A 20,076-nucleotide genomic window follows, 5' to 3' on the forward strand; every position below is an offset into this window, starting at 1 on the left:
TTAATATTTTTAAATAATTTTATTTTTACCGTTTTTTTCCTGATAAAAACCCGAAAAAAAAATAAATTTCACTAGATTTTTCCTTGCCGAGAAATTCCTGAGAAGGAGATTTGTGACATAGCTCGAGGGATATCAGGAGGTCTGATTTCCTTCTTAAAATCAGGGCTAAAGGAATGTAAATATCAACGGTCCGATTGTATCCGGAAGGTAGCCGTGTCACCAGCAGATCTCGTGAGAAGAGGTCTAAGAATGATGGTGGAGAAGCTGAGAAGATTTGAACAGCCCACGAAACAGCAATCGATACCATAAGATCAGGCCCAAGAGGGAAAATACGATGTAGAAGTGATCACGTAAGTCCTCTATTAAAAAAAAAGTGATCACGTAAGTCCTCGGACATCAAGGTATAAATGTGAATTAAGAAGGAAAGAAGGAAAAATGTGAGAAGAATGAACTGTTATGAAAAACAGCCTTGGAAACAGTTCTAGGGACCATTGGAATAGAATAGGGAGAAAAGGACAGCAAAAGAGGATAGAGAAGATGTTAAAATGGGGGAAGAAAGGACTGTGACAGTCAAGGCTGTAACAATAGTTAAGAGAATAGTTTTTGGAAGAGAAACCGTGAGGTGGGGTAGAAAAGAAAAGTATAAAGAAGAAAGAGGGAGAAAGAAACAAAGAGGAGAGGAGGAGAAAGAAACAAAGAGAAGGAGAGACGGAAAAGAAAAAAAAGGAGGAAATAGAGGATGAAAGAGGAGAAAAGGGATTGATATCTCATCCTAAGGAGGAGAGATTTTTCTCCTTTTTTTGCAACAAAGGGGGTGGGGAATATAACATCACTTAAGTGTGTGAGTCAACCTGTGGGCCATTAGGCTATAAGACAACTTAAGTCATTGGTGAAAGACTTAAATACTCCTACTTAATGCCCAAAGGAATAAATACAGTTAGGGCTAATAAGGTCAAGGTATGGGATGGGGTAGTGTGGGCTCTAGGTGATGTGGACCTTGCCCACATCTAGGCTCAAAAAAATTGTAACTAAAATAGAAGGTGTACATAAAAATGAAAACTTGCTTAAATAACCACGATAGAAGCAAATTAAAAGAGAAAGTATTTAAAAGCTACTGGTGATCAAAGATGGATCACATTAGTTACTCCGCTGGTGGGAAGAACTTGACTCACTCGAGTAAGATCTGCTACATGCAGAAACACGGTTCCTGAGATCGTCGCATCTGTACAATGCCTAATTTGTTTCTGAGATTATTTACCGCCGATAGAGGTTATTTGGACCATGGATTTTCCCTTTTGTTTATTTATTTATTTTAGATTGTGATCAGACATTATAGTCCTGCTGCCATGTTTGTATATTTTCTATTGATTGGTGCGTTCTATTATTTGCAATGCATGTTTATGTAGATTTCTAATCTCGTTGTTGATTTATCCCATTGGTTAGCTTAAAGTAAATATCCTAACATGGTTGGCTTGCCTATATATATATTTTTTTGAATGGATGACTTGCTTATTGAACACTTAGTTTACTTAGGGATCGGTTTGCGCTATTTAATGTGAAGATTAACCCATTAAGCTCAAAAAGTTCCTGTGAAATAACTCGTGAACCCATGGATTTGCACCAATTTGGTATCAAAGCTTAGGGTTTCTATTAAGGGGGCTGTCGTAAGTAAAAAAAAGGGACTCTTTGAATTGCACAAGTGTCAAGTCTTGTTCTTGGAAGTCTGTTGTGTATTGCAAAATGATGAATCATAATATTCACATTTTTGAATTATCATCGTTGTTAATAACGCCCATATTAGACATTTCTAAAAGCAAAGTCATTCCTCTTCTTGGAAGAGTGATGAACAGTATTAACAACGATGATAATTCAAAAATGTGAATATTATGATTCATCATTTAGCAATCCACAACACGCTTCCACGAACAAGACTTGACCCTTGTGCAATTCAAAGAGTCCACGTTCAGCTCAGTTACAACTGCCAAAACAACGCCCATATTAGACATTTCTAAAAGCAAAGTCATTCCTCTTCTTGGAAGTGATGAACAGTATTAACAACGATGATAATTTAAAAATGTGAATATTTTGATTCATCATTTTGCAATCCACAACATGCTTTCATGAACAAGACTCAACACTTGTGCAATTCAAAGAGTCCACATTCAGCGCAGTTACAACTGCCAAAACCACGCCCATATTAGACATTTCTAAAAGCAAAGTCATTCCTCTTCTTGGAAGAGTAATGAGGGGAACTTTTGTTTGTCATTAGTCTCGTCTCTCATTACTCTTCAACTTTGTAGATTATTGTAGAAGGGAAACCTTTGTTTGTTAGGAAGCTTTTGTTTAGTGGTCTAGACCGTTCATTAAGTGGTCTAGACCTTCCATTGATGTAATTGTATTAAAAATAGCCGGCTAAGGGAATTTCAAATTTTAGGCCACAAAACTAGTGGTAATTGGAACGCTGTATTTGGTTTACATCTCATTTTACTGCATGCAATCGATCAACGGAAAAGGAAAACTGTACGATGAAAAAGTTCAGGTTTTAAATGTTTTACTTAAGAAATTTATTTATCACGGTTTTACTGCGATTGGAACAGAACCTAAATGTAAATTGAATAGGGTCGGTTCAAGTTACCTTTCTCGTATGTAAAAAAAGTCGGTAAGTTTTGAATGTTTATTCTTTCCAAACTTTTCCAAAAAATGTCCTGCTGCCCTAGAAGGGCTGATAAAGGCAAGTAGTTATCAACGTGATAAGAGGCTATTGCGGTTTCCATACTCAATTTCCCAATTCGGTTTCCGACTTCTGTATCATTATTTTCTGTAGTTACTTGTATTGTACTTCACCCTATTTTAGATTTCGTATGCAACAAGATAAATAAACCAAGAGACACGACGCTCCTTGGCCAGCGCTATTTGCCGGCTCTGTCGCTAACTGTTCCAGAGGACAGTCACTGCCATCCGAGGCGTGCTTGCAACAACCATTAATCCTTCCCTCGCTCTTGAAAGAAGCCTAGTCCCTGTTTTTTTTTCTTTTTAAAATTCATCTTATAGATATTTTTCACTTTTTCCTAATTTCTCCAATCTGATTAATTCAAAATCACAGAAGATATGAAAGGTTACGGAGATGACGAAGTTGATCTTGGGGACAATGGTGTCTTCCTCGACGAAAACGACATCATCCAAGAAATCACCATTGACGAAGAAGGTGCTGTGCTTCTCTCTCTCTCTCTCTCTCTCTCTCTCTCTCTCTCTCTCTTAGTTGTTATTTATGCTTTTTGAAACCAAACTGCAGATCTTCCTGATGTGGACGATGATGTCGGTTCAAATGCTGATATAGGTAAGTTCCATCAATTGATTTGGAATTTTGATTTCTTGGTTTTTGATTTTGTGTTAAATTCCATATGCAAAAAATTTTCTCCAGAGATTGTCGCCTCTGTTTGGGAGATCCAGGATGGATTCGGTTTTCTGCCTTTTTGGTTTCGAACTATGTAAAATGCCATCTGGCAGAGTTGGTTTTTGCATGACTAGCTTCGGTGTATCTGGAACACCGCTTCGGATGCCCAGAATAGTTTGGTGGAGTTCTTACATGTGAATTTACAAACAAGGACTGAATTGTCGGTTTCAGTGTCGGTTTCGGTGGCCGAAACTGAAATTTCGTTTCAAAATTATGTTAAAAAATAATAAATTTTGAATTTTTACAAAAATTCCAAAGAAAATTGGGAATTTCGACTGAAATTTCAGATTTTGGCCGAAATCTTGACTGACATCGAGTGTATGTAATTTCGGTATTTCGGTCATAATTAAAAACCATGTTTGCAGAACACGATCAGGTTTATTGAATTTGGGAATTGCAGCATGAGATGATGTTTTGTTGACTGAATCATCGAAGGCTCCCTAGAAATAGAAATTCTGTACTAGGCATTCATAAATGTGTTTGTTTTATCTATAAAGTTGGATGCAGTTTTGTGGTTGGTATATTTCTGTAAGCAATTGTCGCTGGTAGTAGATCGAGCAAGATTTTTGCTTACATGTATTTTGGTGTGTGCCTACAAGGTTTCATGAAATTTGCAGGTAATGAGTTGTTCATGCGAGATTTATCTGGAATCTCTCCCCCCCTCTCACTTCCATCTCTCTTAGATTTATTTAAGATATTCATGTGAGATTTATCTGTAATTTCTCACTCCGTCACTCCCTCTTTCTCTTAGTTGTTATTTATATTTTTAAAACCCAAATGCAGATCTACCTGATGTGGATGATGATGTCAGTTCAAACAGCGATGATAATGTCAGTTCAAATGTTGATCCAGGTTAGTTCCGCCAATTGATTTGAATTTTTGGTTTCTTGATAATTTTTTGTGCCAAACGTTCCTTTTTCAAAGCTATTGTTTTACGTATAGTTTTCTTCTTTGATACTAATTTACATGAATAAGCTGCTGTAGGCAGCTACCTGCAATTTTTTATAAATTGTATACATACTTAATATGAACGATTTTATGCAAGATTGATATAAATACTTAGCATTTCCTCTTAGTTATTTGGTAGAGATCAGGTGTTCTTTCTTATGTTCCCATTGTAGAATATTTTTGAGAATGCATCAGCTCAGGACTCTTCTTGCATCCTCACTTGATTCATGATTTACTACATTATGGTATGCTACAGATTAGAGGACATCAAACTTTTTGATACACATTACTATGTTTGTGATATTGGTTTCAAAAGAATAGCTTCCAAACGACATGCACTTTGCCTACGACAGAGTACAGAATAATATAGTTTATTGATGTGGCCCAGTTTCATGTATCTAGGCACATTGAGTGGTTTTTATTTGTATGTTGGGTATAAGTCACTTGAGTAGCTCAAATGTAAGAAGGGGCCCACTTTAGTTTCAACTTTCAACACCCCTTACCAAATTCTGTTTTCCTGCATTTTAGAAAGGAAAAATGGTTCATGGGTTTTGGAAAAACCACTTGAATTCCTTGATTCTCCTATCTTTCTTTTTCCTCTCCTGTTCTTCTCGTCTTCTCATCTTATCAAGGCTTGCTTATTTGGTGTTCTTGATTCCTTTCTCATGGTTTAGATTTATGACATGGCATCTGCGCTGACCCATAATTAAATTAGAACCCTAAAATCGAATCCGGAGGGTTTCCCTTCTTCCGGGTATAGTGATGACAATGGAAAACAATTTGGATTACCTGACAATAAAGGTATGTTCTCTTTCACCTCTTGCTATCTCTATTCGGTTGGGTGTGATCTCATTTTAGATTTATGGGAGAATGATTAAATAAGTTGTATGAGTTTAAACAACCATTAATCACTTCCATGGGAAGTACTCATAATGACCACCCAATGTTGATGACAACAACAGTCAAACTTACCAGAAGAGCCAATCTAGAATGGGCAAAACTAGTTGGGATGCTGATTGGTCACCCGAGGAAGTTTGTTGGGTCCAATAACTGAGAAGTTTTAGAAACCTAGTGAAGATGATCCAACCCATGATGATTGGGAAAGTGATAATCACATATTAATGACTTGGATTTTATATGTAATGGAGCAAAGTATTTGTAGAAGTTTACTTTTTTTGAAGACTATGAAGAATATATTGGATGCCATAGCTCAAATATGTTCTCAACATGAGGTTTTAACTCGGATTTACCGTTACTTAGGGAAATTAAAAATATTTAGCAAGGTAACTTATCTACAGAGAATTAATTCGGGCTTCTCAGTCTGGGGAAGCGAGTGCGAGAAAGGATGTGGGAAGTGAAAGGCAGAAAATGAGAAACAAGAGGTTTAGAAATGAGAAAATGGGGAAGCGAAAAACTGTAAAGAAGGTTAGGCGAGTCCGAAACCTTGGTCTCCGAAAGATCCGATTAAGGCCCTCGATGGTGATTGAGTCTGCAAAAAGTGTGGATACCTTAACTTTAGACGAAGAAGAAACTGCAGACAATGCAACCGCATCTTTTCTCCACCCAAAACTGCTGTGAACAAAGGTGCGAAAGGCCAATGGTCGGACTCTGGAGGGTAGAAATAGTGGACAATGGTGAGGTTCCGGTTATATCCTCCTCTAGAAAGGAGGTGGAGGATAGGCGGCGGCATATGAAATCTTGTCTCATAGGCAGGGTGAAGATGGCCGTCTGGGAGTTGTATGATCTATGGAAGTGGGCTAAATGGTTTTGGAATTTACCCTCGCTCGCTTGGCCTCTGTGTCCTGAGTGATAAGGAAGTGCTACTCATGTTTGATTCGGATGAGGTGGCCATGAGGATGCTAAAGTTGGGCGGTTAAGCCTTGGGACAATAGCTTCTATCTCTTTCCGTGTGGAGCTCGGACTATTGGCAGGCGGCGCGAGCAATTTGGGTAAAATTCTTTGGTATTCCCCTTCATGCATGGGCCACCTCAACGGTGGAAGCTTTCGGGAATATCTTCGGGCTGGTACTGGAGATTAGAATGGAAGGAGCCCATCGTTCATGCATGAGTTATATTTCTGCAAAGGTTTTAACGAATGAATGGAACCTATTGAGACCTTGTGGATTCCCCTTCATGCATGGGCCACCTCAACGGTGGAAGCTTTGGGGAATATCTTCGGGCTGGTTGTGGAGATTAGAATGGAAGGAGCCCATGGTTCATGCATGAGTTATATTTCTGCAAAGGTTTTAACGAATGAATGGAACCTATTGAGACCTGGGCATGCTGCATCGGATTCGAAAGGACAGGGAAAGTCCTAGCTTGTCGAAAGGAACTGATGTCCAATATCCCTCCCGTCGGGAGCCTCCTATCGGGAGGAAGGCAATTGCATGGCTGCTCCCTCCGAGCTGGAGGCGGTCAATTTTTATTGTCCTTGAACCAAGGTGGGACCCACTTTGAGTCAAGGAGAGCACCTGATTCGTTTGATCGGACTTTTCCCAACTTTCAGATCTCAGCTGTTGATTCCCCTGGTGAGTGTCTGACGAAATGTGATGATTTTCCCTTGTCAGAAACGGTCTGCTAGCCTGGTGTGAATTCAAAATTCAAAAGTCAAATGAATTTGGAGGACAACTGGGCTGGAGTGATGGGCCCGCATACGGCGAATACACGTGGCAACTCAAGACGACGAAAAACAACTGTACTAGTTCGGTTATTGTTGAGGCACCGATTGAAAGTATTTGCCCTAGTTATCATGGACGAACATCTTGTTGCCTATAAAGGAGGCCAGTGCGCCGAAGTCTCCTATGGGACTGAATCGGGCTTTGGGAATTGGGCGGCGTCATGGTAGGGTCCTATTTTGGAAGCTAAGATGTATCGGTCTTAAAGCAAAATTTGGGAACTTTGCTGGTTTTTTTGGGGACAGTCCGACAGTGACCTTGTCTCGCACTAAGGTGGAACGCGACGGTAAAGAAAAACCTGGCTCAAGGGGACTCATCAGATACCGTCAAAAGAAAAGTTTAAGGTGCAGTTCTATTGACTCTAGGTCACCTCTGATAGAGTTCTTACTTTAAAAAGGGATACTGTCCGACCTAAGAAATCCTTTGAGGATCAGGATGTCGAGGAGGATGTCAGTGAAAGAGGTAAAGGTGAGATAGTGCCTATTTGAATTATTTAGGGAAGACGAAGCCTGTGTTGAAACCCTCGGTGATAAGGGTTTCAGGTGTAGGGAGGGATCAGGACTAGGGTGCTTATTGGGGTAGGCCGGTTTTATAAGTTACCAATGAAGCTGGGATTTTGGAATGTCAGGGGTTTGGGTGATGATAAGAAATCCAAGCAGTTAAGGACCTTATCTTCTATCACAAGCTGGATCTTATTTCAATTACTGAATCAAAAGTGACGGGGGTCACTAATAATCTGATTAATAAATTATGGCATAGAAATCATCCGGAATGGTTAGCATGGGGGTCCGCCAGAGCTTGGTGGTGATGCGAGGTGGAGGCCACTGGAGATCAGATGATGATGATGGGTTGTTGGCTATCATGCACGATTAGGGGCTCACAATAGCACCGGGTCTTCGAGCAGGATTTTTGAAAATTGAATTCGCCAGCTGCAATGCTGTGGAGAAATCTGTGTCACATGGCAGGACATGTAACTTGACTTGGTGGGGCCTCAATGGATTCAATACAATGAGTTCTATTGGGCAATGTCATGGGGAATGGGTTTTATCTTTTGGGCCAAGAAGAATGTTCCTGGGCAATTCATACTATGTAAATCTGGTGGGACTACTGGTCCCCATTGTAAATTTTGCTGGTATGAATACATTTGTCTATTTTCAAAAAAAAATTCGGGCTTCTCAATCAAAGATGAGAGGAACCTGATCATTGTCAGCCCATTTCCCTCACTCCAAAGCATCTAAAGAGACAAATCACGCAACATATAATTTTTGCGTTTTTGCAGACTTGAACCCATATCTAGAGCTCCTAAGGGTTCAAGTGCTTGGGAAGGATGAGTTACCTCCTCTTGAATCCATTAGTAATTATACTAGTAGGAAACGCGAGCAATGCACTGGGTGACGATATTGATGATATTGATAATATCGATATTGATGATATTGATAATATCGATATTGATGATCGTGTTAATATCAGAAGGAGGAAGTGAATATAACAGGGACGAGAGAGGAGGATGAGGAAGGTAATCCGTGAAAGATGATAATGCTGGAGAGGGCGAATGAGAAAGAAGAGATCCTGTGTTGGAAAGGCGGCTTTGAAAACTGGGAGGCTTCGAGCGCAGTTAGGAGGGTTATCTTGGGCGATATTAGAAATTTAGGATTGCAGGAAATTTATGGAAATGTTTGGAAAGGAAAATTTTTCTAAAATTACCTAATTTTATTTTGGGGCTGAAAGAGTAACTTGAATCCATGGTTTTAAATTTCTGCCGAAATTCGGAATTCGGATTTCGGTCAAGACTGAAACCAAAACGTTCTGAAACCGAAATAGCCGAAATGTACAAAATTTTCGTAAATTTTGGCAATTTTTGCGAAATCTGTTATAAAATATTAATTTTAATTCCTTTACAAAATTTCGATCGAAATCACTGAAATTTCGTTAATTTTGGTCGAAATTTTGATTTAAAATCCTCCATTTCGTGTGCTTGTACCAAATTTCGGCCGAAATTTCAGGATTTCAGGTTAAATTTCAGTTTCGGATAAGTCCGAAATTGTAGCCAAACCGAAATTTAAAACCATGCTTGAATCAACCATTTTCAATTTTTTTTAGAGGGACCTTCAATTTGTGTTGACAACACTCTAAATTAACCATAATCATGTCATTTCCCCGAGTTGGGGAAAGAGAAAATTCCGTAAAAGGGATTTTTTCTGTTGAAATTGTTTTTCTTGGAATCCAAAAGGGATTTTAGTTTCTTTTTTTCCTGCTTTTCCCTTAAAAGGGATTTTTTGTGTTGAAATTGTTTTTCTTGGAATACAAAAGGGACTTTAGTTTCTTTTTTCCCTGTTTTTTCCTTAAAAGGGCAAAACTACCCTCCCTATGCATTGTGGCCTGTAACGATTTGCTTTGTTTCACTCTCGTCAAGCACACAACTCAACTCAAATCAACTATGCCTTTGTCCCAAACTAGTTGGGGTTGGCTAATGATTCCTTTAGAAATTTTTCATAAAGAAGGTGAGAGAATCTACCCGGCTCAAATTGACTAAGTCTAATCCTGACGCTAGTTGGTTCGTCTACATGGATCATTTTTTTCCATTCTCTCCTATCCAAGGTTATGTTCTCTGTTATGTTCCGAGCCATCAAGTCTTTCCTCACTGTTTCTACCCAAGTTGTTTTCGGTCTGCCTCTTCCTCTTTTTACTCCATCACTTTGGCACGAGTCACTTCTTCTCATTGGAGAATCCAAAGGCCTACGTTGGATATGCCCAAACCATCTTAAGTGGTGTTCTATCCTCTTCTCCTCAATTGTTGCCACCCCCACCATTTTATGGATGTTATCATTTTTAATTCTATCTAACCTTGTGTGGCCGCACATCCATCTAAGCATTCGCATCTCCCTTTAACTTAGTAGATATTCTACGGTCGTACAAAACTCCTGAAGCATGCGTCCACTTCAGCCAACCTGCTCACGGTCAGGCAGTCCATCAAAAATTAGTGTAAAATCGACAAAAAAAAAAAAACAGATTAAATCCGCAAAATCAAGTTGATTGGTAATAAAATCAAGTTGAATCAACATTATTTGGGGGGAATCAGTAAAAAGTCGGGTGAATTCAAATGTCAATTCTAATGAGTGTAAATTGGGTCAAATTGGCAAAAAAATGTCTAAATGGCAAAAAATTGTGTTTTTCATCGGTTTATCCCCTTTTTTACTTATGCACCCGACTTTTTTGCCAATTTAAGTTGATTTTATGATTTTTAAGCTAATTTTTATCCATTTTTTTACTAATTCTTCTCCTACTTTCACCTATCATCAATACCGCAGAAGTGAAGATGAAAAAATGAAAAGGATAACACTTTGAAAACGGGTTTCCGTTTGGAAAATAACAACGGGGTAACATCACCGTTGATTTGACATTCAAGGAGTATTTATTACTTTTATGGGGATTTGAGCCTCCTTACTTTGTCTTTTAATGGACGTGGCTCTAATGGTTGACGCATGCTTTTATTCACAAAACGGGATCCTTAAAACGTAGAAATGGGAGGTACGTGGAGAACTCATAAACCGACTAACCACTCCCACTGCATAGGAGATATCAGGATGAGTCACAGCCAAGTAGATTAGCTTGCCAACAAGTCTCTTATATCTGCCTTAGTCTTTTAAAAATTCTCCTTGATCATGATGGAGTTTCACATTAGAGCCCATAGGAACCTCAGCAGGCTTCATTCTCAAGGACCCTATCTCTTATAATATTATCACTTATCAGCACATAGTTCCTTTGAGGCAATGAAAGTCCACCCAAAGAGTACGCTACCTCCACTTCCAAAAAGTTCCTAAGACGTCTTGCCTAACCTGTCGTTCCCAGGAATGACAATGTCGTCCACATACACTATCAAGAAGATATAACTAGCTTCAGAATGTGAACTGAATATTGAGCAGCAGCAGCACATTGCTTCATACCAAAGCGCATAACGACCTCCCTAAATCTCCCAAACCACGCTTGGGGAGACTGCTTCAGTCCATAAATGGCCATACGGAGATGACATGTTTACTCCATCTCCAACTGACACAACTGCCAGCCCCAATTTACTGCCAAAGATATAAGGACACAAACAGAGGGAATCTTCGCATATGGAGAGAACGTCTCAATATAATCCACGCCAAATGTTCTGAGTAGCCCTTCGCAACCAAATATGCTTTCAAACGCTCAACTGTATCATCTAGCAAATACTTAGTGGACAAAACCCATTGACAACCAACGATCCGAGTACCAGACGGTAGCAGAACCAACTGCCAAGTGCCATTGGAATGGAAAGTAGTCAAGTCAGCATCCATAACAGCATGCCAAATTGGATGAGCTACTGCTTTTGCAGCAGAGGTTTTTTTTTTTTTGAATGATTGCTTTTGCAACAGAGCTAGGAACAACAACAGAGGACACAGAAGAAAGAAAGCTCATTTAGGAAAGAGAAATGTGATCATAAGAGACAAAGTAAGAGATAGGATGTCAGAAATGCATGAATGATTCCAGAAACAATTGGTGAATCAAAAGGAACTGTAGACAACTGATTACATGAGGGAGACCTTCATACGGGGAAGGCAGTTGGCCGAGTGGTGGTGGATCTGAGGCAGATTCATCGTAATGGGGCTGCACAATCCTGTGAGGACCACGAGTATAAACTTGCAACTGAGAAGATCCAACATTTAAAGAGGAAGAAGGAATGGGAAGAGGTAGTTCAGTGCCATGAACAAAATCTGTCTCAAAGCGAGCATCATGAAAGGGATAACTTGTGAGCATCTAACATATTTCTATGAGCTAGCATCTAACTTGTCTAATCCAGGAGATAACTTGTGAACGAAACATACACAACTGAATACTCGCGGGAGCACATGAAAGGGATTACCAGAGGGATGGAGCACTGTAAAATGGAGTTTGACTATCCAACACAGAAGAGGGGAGAGGATTAATAAGGAAATAAGCAGTTAACACAATATCACTCCAACAGGGCTTATGTAACCTTCATTTGAAACATAAGAGAGCGGGCCATATCAAGGAGAGAACGAATTTTCCTCTCACCCACTTCATTTTGCTGGGAGGTATAGGCACAAGAAGATGGATGAAGAATATTGTGGGATTTCAAGAAGGATTCGAGAAGGATTGAAAACCATCATCAGTAGAAAAGTATTTCGTAGAACTATTAGTACGTAAACATCGAATGGAACAGTGATATTGTTGATTGCAGGGAAAATTTCTGAATGATCTTTCATTAAAAACAACCATGTCATTCTAGAATAACCATCAACAAAAATAATAAAGTACTTACAACCAAATAAAGATGAATATCGACAGCAGTTAGGGACCTCATACATCAAAATGAACTAACTCTAAGGGACGAGAAACATGACTGACTACTCTGGAGGGAAAAGACACTCTATGATGTTTTTCCAACTCACAGGACTCACACTGAAAAGAGCTAACTGGACTCGATATTAAGACTGACGTCTGGAGTTTTTCAAATGAAGGGTGGCCCAAACTAAAGTGCCACTGGAAATAATCAAACGGTCTTCGTAAAGCTGCACTCTCCCTTGTTTGATCGAGGTAATCATGGTCGCCACCTCACGACCTGAGCCAATCTTCTTCCCAGTCTTCAGATCCTTGAAAACACAATAAGAAGGGAAGAAAGAAACAGAACCGTTTAGATGTTTAGACAACATAACAGTTTAGACGTTTAGTCAACAAAACAATTTAGATGTTTAGTCAACTGATTAACAGAAAGTCAATTAAAAGGAAATTTAGGAACATAAAGAATAGAGGATAATGAAAGGCCTGAGTTAGGGGAAGCTACAACTACTTCTGAGGCAGGAGAAGTAGTCGCATCAGCCAAGGTTGTTCTATGACTCGTTAAAGAGGATGATTGAAAAGAAGGAAAATATATCAAATTTACTGGTCATATGGTTGGATGCTCCTGAATCAACAAGCCACGACCCAGAAGCATAATGAAAACAGGAGGAATTGCTACCTTGTTGGGCTAAGGTGGCAGTTGGCTGCTTGTATTTATTCTTAGATCTCAAAAATCATCATACTTAGCACGGGAAACTACTAAGGAATCACCTTGCTCATCCTGTTCAGATGATGGAGGTATGGAGATCTCAGACGCCGCAATTGAAGCATGACTATATCTAGGAGGTCATAACTCTGGATGCAGATCAAGAAATTATCATCCGAGTGGCCCTCCATATGATAATGAGTACAAAAATGGGTCCCACGACTGCCTAACGATTTCATATGATAACGAGTAAAGAAACGGGTCCCACGACTGCCTAACGACGGCCTTCCCCTGAGTCACGACCACCTCCATGTCCATGACGGCCTCTACAACGGGTAGACCGACCATCACGACCACTACGATCATTACCCAACTGTGCAGCTAGGGTTGTTCGCTCGGGTCACTCGAACCCTCAACCCGCATAGATCTCTGTATGCGATAAAACACCTCATTAAGAGAGGGAAGGGACCCTAGACCCACTATCTGCTGACATATAGAGAGAAACTTTGGCCCTGCTGACATATAGAAACTCTGGCCCCAAGGCATCTTGAAACTGTACCACGTGCGAATCAGATACATATCAAGCTGTTCGCATAGAGTCACATACTGAGAGTAAAGCTCTGAAATTGACTTATCTCCACGCTTCAGATTGAAATGCAAGTGTGACAACCCAAGAGGTGGGGGGGTGAATTGGTCAATTAAAAATTTTAGGCTTAATTAAGGGAAGATTAAAAATTGATCCACTAATTAAGCACTAATTAATCTAACTCTTGTTCAAATAGATATATTAATGAAAGTTAGGGTTTAAACATTCTAATCCCACATTTACTAACCCTTCAAGTAGATATTATAATGTAATTAGGGTTTAAACATTTTAATTAAGTGCATTTACTAACCCTTGTTCATTAAAAGAATAAACAAGTTAGGGTTAGAGATTACCAATCACCACACGTGCAAAAGAGAGAGAGAGAGAGAGAGAGAGAGAGAGAGAGAGAGAGAAGAGTCATCCACAAGAAACACGAGATTTTTATAGTGGTTCGGTCTATAACAAAACCTACTCCACTCTTTCAAGTTTTCCTCCTTGGATGCTCCACTAAAGTTGGGATTCTTGAATAGCGAATCGCCAAGCTGCACACCACAACTTTTCCAACTCCAAAGGGCACACACCCTTTCTGCACGAAGCCTTGCGAGGGACACTTCCTTTTACATGATTCACCTTTGTTAACGGGCCAAATCGGAGACCCTCACAATATCTTCACAATTCTTAACAGGCCGAAGAGAAGACCCTCAATGAAGAACATATAAAATTGAAAAACACTCAATGCCTCTTAATAGGCGGGTTACAACATTGTAGCTCACAATCACTCCAAGGAAATCAGCAAAAGAAGGCCCTATGGAGTGCCTCTTGATAAGATGTAGAAATACAAGTTCAAAGAGGTTTTAGCTTTTGATTTCGAAGTTGAAGCTCCAAGAGAAATGGGATTTTATCTTTCTCAAATGTTCAAAAGCTTGTTGAGATAGCTTTTGATCATGTATATATAGTGTATTTGAAAATATGACTATTTGGGGGCAAAACTGTAAATAACTGGGTTGAAAAAGTCAACCTGCAGAAGCCCCAACGGCTCTTTTGCTCGACCGTTGCGATCGACCGAACCACCGCGGTCGCCCGCCCCTATCAGACACTTTTATATTTTCAAATTTCTTACCGTCGCGGTCGACCAGCCTCATAGCGGTCGCCCGACGAGGGCTACCTGTTTGCTTAAAAATCTGGCTCGCAAAACCTATCCGCGGTCGACCGACCTACGGCGGCCGGCCGCCCAAACCCATGACAGATTGTTTCTGTTGAAACAGAAACATCCGCGGTCTCCCGGCTCACCCCGGTCGACCGGCCCACTATTTTTCCGTAAGTGCTGGAATTCCAGTAAGCTTGCCGCGGTCGCCCGGCTCACCCCGGTCGACCGGCCCGCTATTTTTCCGTAAGTGCTGGAATTCCAGCAAGCTTGCCGCGGTCGCCTGGGACACCCCTGTCGACTGGCCCTATATAAAATTCCAATTTAACTTTAAAAACTCAGGGGCTTTGGGCCATGGTCTTTGGGCTTTAGTCCTAGGTTTTCAAGCACATTCTTGGGTGTGTTGATGGTTTCTAAAGATATAAAAACTTAAATATGAAAACCATTTGAAAACCTTTTGAAAGTGCATTTAACATAAAATCAAGAGGACTCCAATTACATTTTAAAATTGTATACCACTGAGTCTTCTTGGAATGTCTTTGCTCATTTGCACTTTCTTAGACTTCTTCGGCTTGAGTGAACATCTTGAACTTGATTCAGCTCTTGTGACTCCCTCCAATCTTCAATACATGTTGTAAGGTACATGAGGTGTCACCATGTCATGTTCAACTCCAAGCTCCTTCTTGACACTTGCTAGGAACTTGTGGAATCTTCATCTTTGAGCTTCTTGACTTGAACATCTTCAAATGATGATGTCTCTAATGTAGGTGCAAGCTCTTGGTTCCTTTGATCCTTGATCCACAAGCCATGTGTTGAGATGAGTTGTGTAATGGCGAATATGACATGAAATTCCTGTATACAACACAACACCTCAAAGCAACACATCAGTCCATAAATGCTAATCAATTTAGTTTGCTAGCATCATAACAATAAGGTAAAGTGAATGTTTGAACCCATGGAAACCCTTGGGCTTACACAGATTCAGGAGCTCTGAGTACACACCACAGGTCCTAGTTAAATTGTTCACTCCCGAATACATGGTTTCTGCTTGTTTCCAAATGCCCCTGAATGATCGAAGGTATGTCATAGGGCCAACAACCTTGGGTTCCATATTGTTCCATAGAAGGGTCTTGATCACAGAATCATCCTGCCTCCACTTCCCATACGACTTATCGACATTGCATTTTTTGGGGCGGGCGGTGGGTGGGGTGGTTGGAGGCTTTCAATATACTCAACCTTTCCTCGGACAAGGAGAAATATTCCAACAACCATTCGCCATGGAGGATAATTCGATCCATCCAACTTGATGAATGTCATCTGTATGTTCTGTATCACCATAGTGCAAGAACTAATGGAGATAGCAATAAACACACTATCCTTAGATAATCACATGTCACCAATCACACCACGGGCTACCAACACAGAAAGAAATCACTAGTCACTTTCGAACTAAGCCAACTAAGAAAAAGAGTGAGACAAGGGATGCTGAGCCTCCAAATCGTATAGACTCCCACAAAACATCATTCGAAAGTGATCAACACAGCAAAGCGGCGCTATAACTAGACTTGTAGGGCAGAACGAAGAATGTAGATATAAGTCTAAGTCTTACAACATCAAAATGACGATGGTGGAGGCTTACGACATCAAGATGATGAAAACAATAGCGACCAAAGACAATAGATGCTCTATTTTGTGCCCTGCGACAACACTAGAAAACTAGGGTTATTGTTCGTGTGAACAGTGTAGCGATACTGTTCACACGACAATATTCATGTGGTAATATAGCGGTACGGTTCACATGCGGCACTGTTCACGTGAACAGTGTTTGGAAGAAAAAGAAAGAGAAAGTGAGAGAAAAGAAAACAAAAAAAAGAGAATATAAGAACCCTAGGGCTCTGATAGCATGTTGGTGATGGAGGAGGAGAAAAGTTGAGAGAGAGATGAGAAAGAGAGATGGAGAAAAGTGAGTCGATAATAATACCTCTCACATAATATGATGTATATAATTAGGGTTACACAACATAATAAAGACTAAATTACTCTTCAACAAGGGATAATCCTTGCATGTCTCGATATTGCTCTAAAACCCAATCTCAGCCAAGATTTTAAATTTGGGTTTCAGTTTCGGTCGCCACGAAAACGGAAATGTTTCGATTTCGGTTGAAAATGTTGGTGGGAATTATGTAAAATCATGGAAACATATGCAAATAATAAAATTTAAAGATGAAAGTTCCGAAAATGCTAGTACGCTCTTTGAAACCATCACATAAGCAAAAAAACCATCCATAATTGTTTGAAAGATCAAATACCTAGTCAAGTGCACTGTCACGCTTGTCTAATAATTTAGCACATACTAAATTTCTCATGTAATTTATATAAATATTTATACATAACACACGCACCACATTTCACGCAACTTATATTAATATAATAATCATGTAATGCAAACATTTATAGTATGCCACTATTGCACACAATTTATATTAATATAATAATCATGTAATGCATACATTTATAGTATGCGACTATTGCAATTACGATTTTGGTTTATGCATTTCGGCCATTTCAGTTTCGGCAGGAATGAATCCAGAAAGATTTCAGTTGTTATATGTCGGTTTTGGTGGAAATTTGAAACCATGATCTCAAGATTAGAATCTATGATGTTATGATGGAAAATAAGGGCTGGATGAGTTTTGTTCTATGTTATATGCATCCTTAGAATTCTCTCCCCTTTATGTATACTTTATGTCTCTTTTGTGAATTCTCATCATGTTATGTACCTTTTTTTTTTAAACGATGTTATGTACCTCATTGGCAAATTTAATCACTTTACCGTCTTATTAAATGGTAGTGGTAATTTTCGTATCAATAACTGTTGATTGGATTTACTTATTTTATGATTTGAAAAATATTGAAAATAATATGATATCAGAGCAAAAAAAATAAATATTGAGAATAATATTAGATTTATTTATTTTAGATTTGAGAAATATTGAAAATATTATATTTCATTTGGTTTGCAATTTTCATTAATTTTGACAGTTATTTCATTTTTTTGGACTATTGATATTCCATCTACCGTGTTTTAATAATGGGGACAAACTCCCCTCGTCTTTTGTTATTTAACTAGCTATCAAAGGTTGTTTCAATTCCCCAAAAAGCTCTCAGCAACCAATTACAGAGGAAAAGACAAGTTGAGGTTGTCCCATTATCAAAACATGGTACTGAAAATGTCTGTAGCCTTTTATTTTTTGCCTACCACACACTCCTTGTTCGATTCCCTTAACGCTTGCTCATCGCTTCACATTGCTCAGATTTTCCCTTCCTGAGAGCCTTTGCTTGCTAGGGGTGCAACTTCGGTTGGGCTCAACCTAAATCCGAAGGGTTCAGCCTGATTTCAGCTCGAGTTGAGCTGGCATTTCCTTGGTTTGGGTTGTGGGAAAAGCTAACCCGATTTCATTTTGTGCTGGGGTAGGGTTGAAGACTTAGGCGAATCCGAACCTGATGAGCCATCTAATTTTATTGCGGTTTTCAAAATCTGGGGTTATGCTTTTTTTTTTTTTTTTTTGTATTTTTTCTGTTTTTCCTTGGAACAACCCGGCCCAGCCTGATTCAACTTGTCCCAATTTGGAAAAGTGGGTTACATGGGTCAAGTTAGGGGTGACCCTCCTTGACCTTAGGCATGGTTTTAAATTTTCCCGAACCGACCGAAATGTTTCCGTTTACATCCCCCCCAAAAAGAAATCGCAATGAATTCCATCCACGTCATTATTTCCATTGAAATGGTCAGAACGACAAAAAAAAAGAAGGAAAAATGTTATGATTTGCATTTCATTTCATTAAATTAATGTAGCGAATGATATTTGGTACGCAACACAATTGAATTGCACAAAAAAGTAATCGTATCTTATGCATGGGATGTTTAATCGGCATGGGACCAATAATACTTGTAACTTTTTGTTGTATTGACATATAGTTGGGGGGGTCCTTGGAGGGGAGACTGGTCATTGTAGTTTCTTATACTTCATTAAATTGTATTTCTTTGTTAACTTTACTGTTTTAGATACGTGCGCCAACACGTCACTAGATCTTTGATGTGATTAAGCCATTTTGGATGACTTTCTTGCATTTGTGATGGTTTCGATGTATGTATTTGTGCTTATTCTAGCATTTCCTAAAGTTTCATCTAAAATTCCATCATTTGCATATTTTCCATACGTTTTTGTGACTTTTCAAGATTTCCACCGAAACTAAAACTGAAACCGAAATTTAAAACCTTGACCCCAGGCTCAAGTTGGGTTGAGTTAGGGTTGATAGAAAGCTACCTCGGGCTGGGCTAGGGTCGGCCTCAACCGGACCAAACTCGTCCTGAGTTGCACCACTTCTTGCTTCTGCTTCCTGCTTTCGGTTCCTACTTTGCCAAACTGTACACTACTACTATTGAGAAACTCAAATTGCTATTTACGTGCCTACGAAGCATTTTAAGGGGCTGTTTGCATGCGAGGATTTTTTATATATGATAAAGTGAGTTTTCTAGCATTTGGCGAACTCATTTCCCATTGATTTTTTTCCAAATGGATTTACTTTCCTATTTTTAGGAAAATTTCAGCCTTACTGAGCCCAAGATTTTTTTCCCATTGGAAAATGATATTTCCATTTAACTCCCCTCTCTCCCGCATTAACAGCCAGCCCCTAAGAGTTATTGTCATTGGTGTCTTTTTGTTTGATTGCGAAGTATCTTATTACATTAAACTAAATGTGGGTACAGCATCTAAACGGCTTAGTGTGAACCTGTTATATTGCTAGCTAGATCTCAAAATCCTCTCTCTGCCATTTTTGCCATACAATATTTTTGTTAGAATCTTAGTTTTTGAACTTTGTTTGTTAATCTTATAAAATAAAAACTGTCTTATTAATATGTGCTATGCTTTATATTGTCATAGAACTTACCTGATATATTGCTAGCTAGTTCTCAACATCCTCTCTCTGCCATTTTTTCCATACAATATTTTTGTTAGAATCTTAGTTCTCGAACTTTGTTTGTTAATCTTATAAAATAAAAACTTCACTTATTGTGCTATGCTTTATGTTGTCATAGAACTTTATGCAGTTGCATGCAGTCCAATCGATGCAGTATTGCTGGCAACGGGAGGTAGTGATTGTAAGGTGTTTTTACAGAAGATTGGACAAACAGATTTTGGTTTAGAGCTCCAAGGTATTTTTTAATATTAGCACAACATGG

The 20,076-nt window shown here is 39.2% G+C and overlaps 1 protein-coding gene across 4 annotated transcripts in view; it reads left to right on the plus strand.

Annotated features, from left to right (window-relative positions):
- LOC143889059 (uncharacterized) overlaps window positions 1-20,076 on the plus strand; it is a 74,485-nt gene that overhangs the window by 4,669 nt on the left and 49,740 nt on the right. For 2 of the 4 annotated variants that reach the window (XR_013254784.1, XM_077393368.1), the window contains exons 1-4: window positions 2,804-3,205; window positions 3,293-3,337; window positions 4,238-4,306; window positions 19,933-20,049. Coding sequence is in view for 3 of the 4 variants with exons in the window: in XM_077393368.1 (XP_077249483.1) it covers window positions 3,109-3,205; window positions 3,293-3,337; window positions 4,238-4,306; window positions 19,933-20,049 (328 nt within the window). In the remaining variant the exon portion in view is untranslated. Of the gene's footprint in view, window positions 1-2,801; window positions 3,206-3,292; window positions 3,338-4,237; window positions 4,307-19,932; window positions 20,050-20,076 lie in introns of those variants that run through there. The other 2 variants (XM_077393412.1, XM_077393472.1) reach the window with 2 other exon arrangements.

This window comes from Tasmannia lanceolata, unplaced genomic scaffold (assembly GCF_043159265.1).
Source record: "Tasmannia lanceolata isolate RefF3 unplaced genomic scaffold, GAP_Taslan_0.1 ptg000002l, whole genome shotgun sequence".
NCBI lineage: Eukaryota > Viridiplantae > Streptophyta > Magnoliopsida > Canellales > Winteraceae > Tasmannia > Tasmannia lanceolata.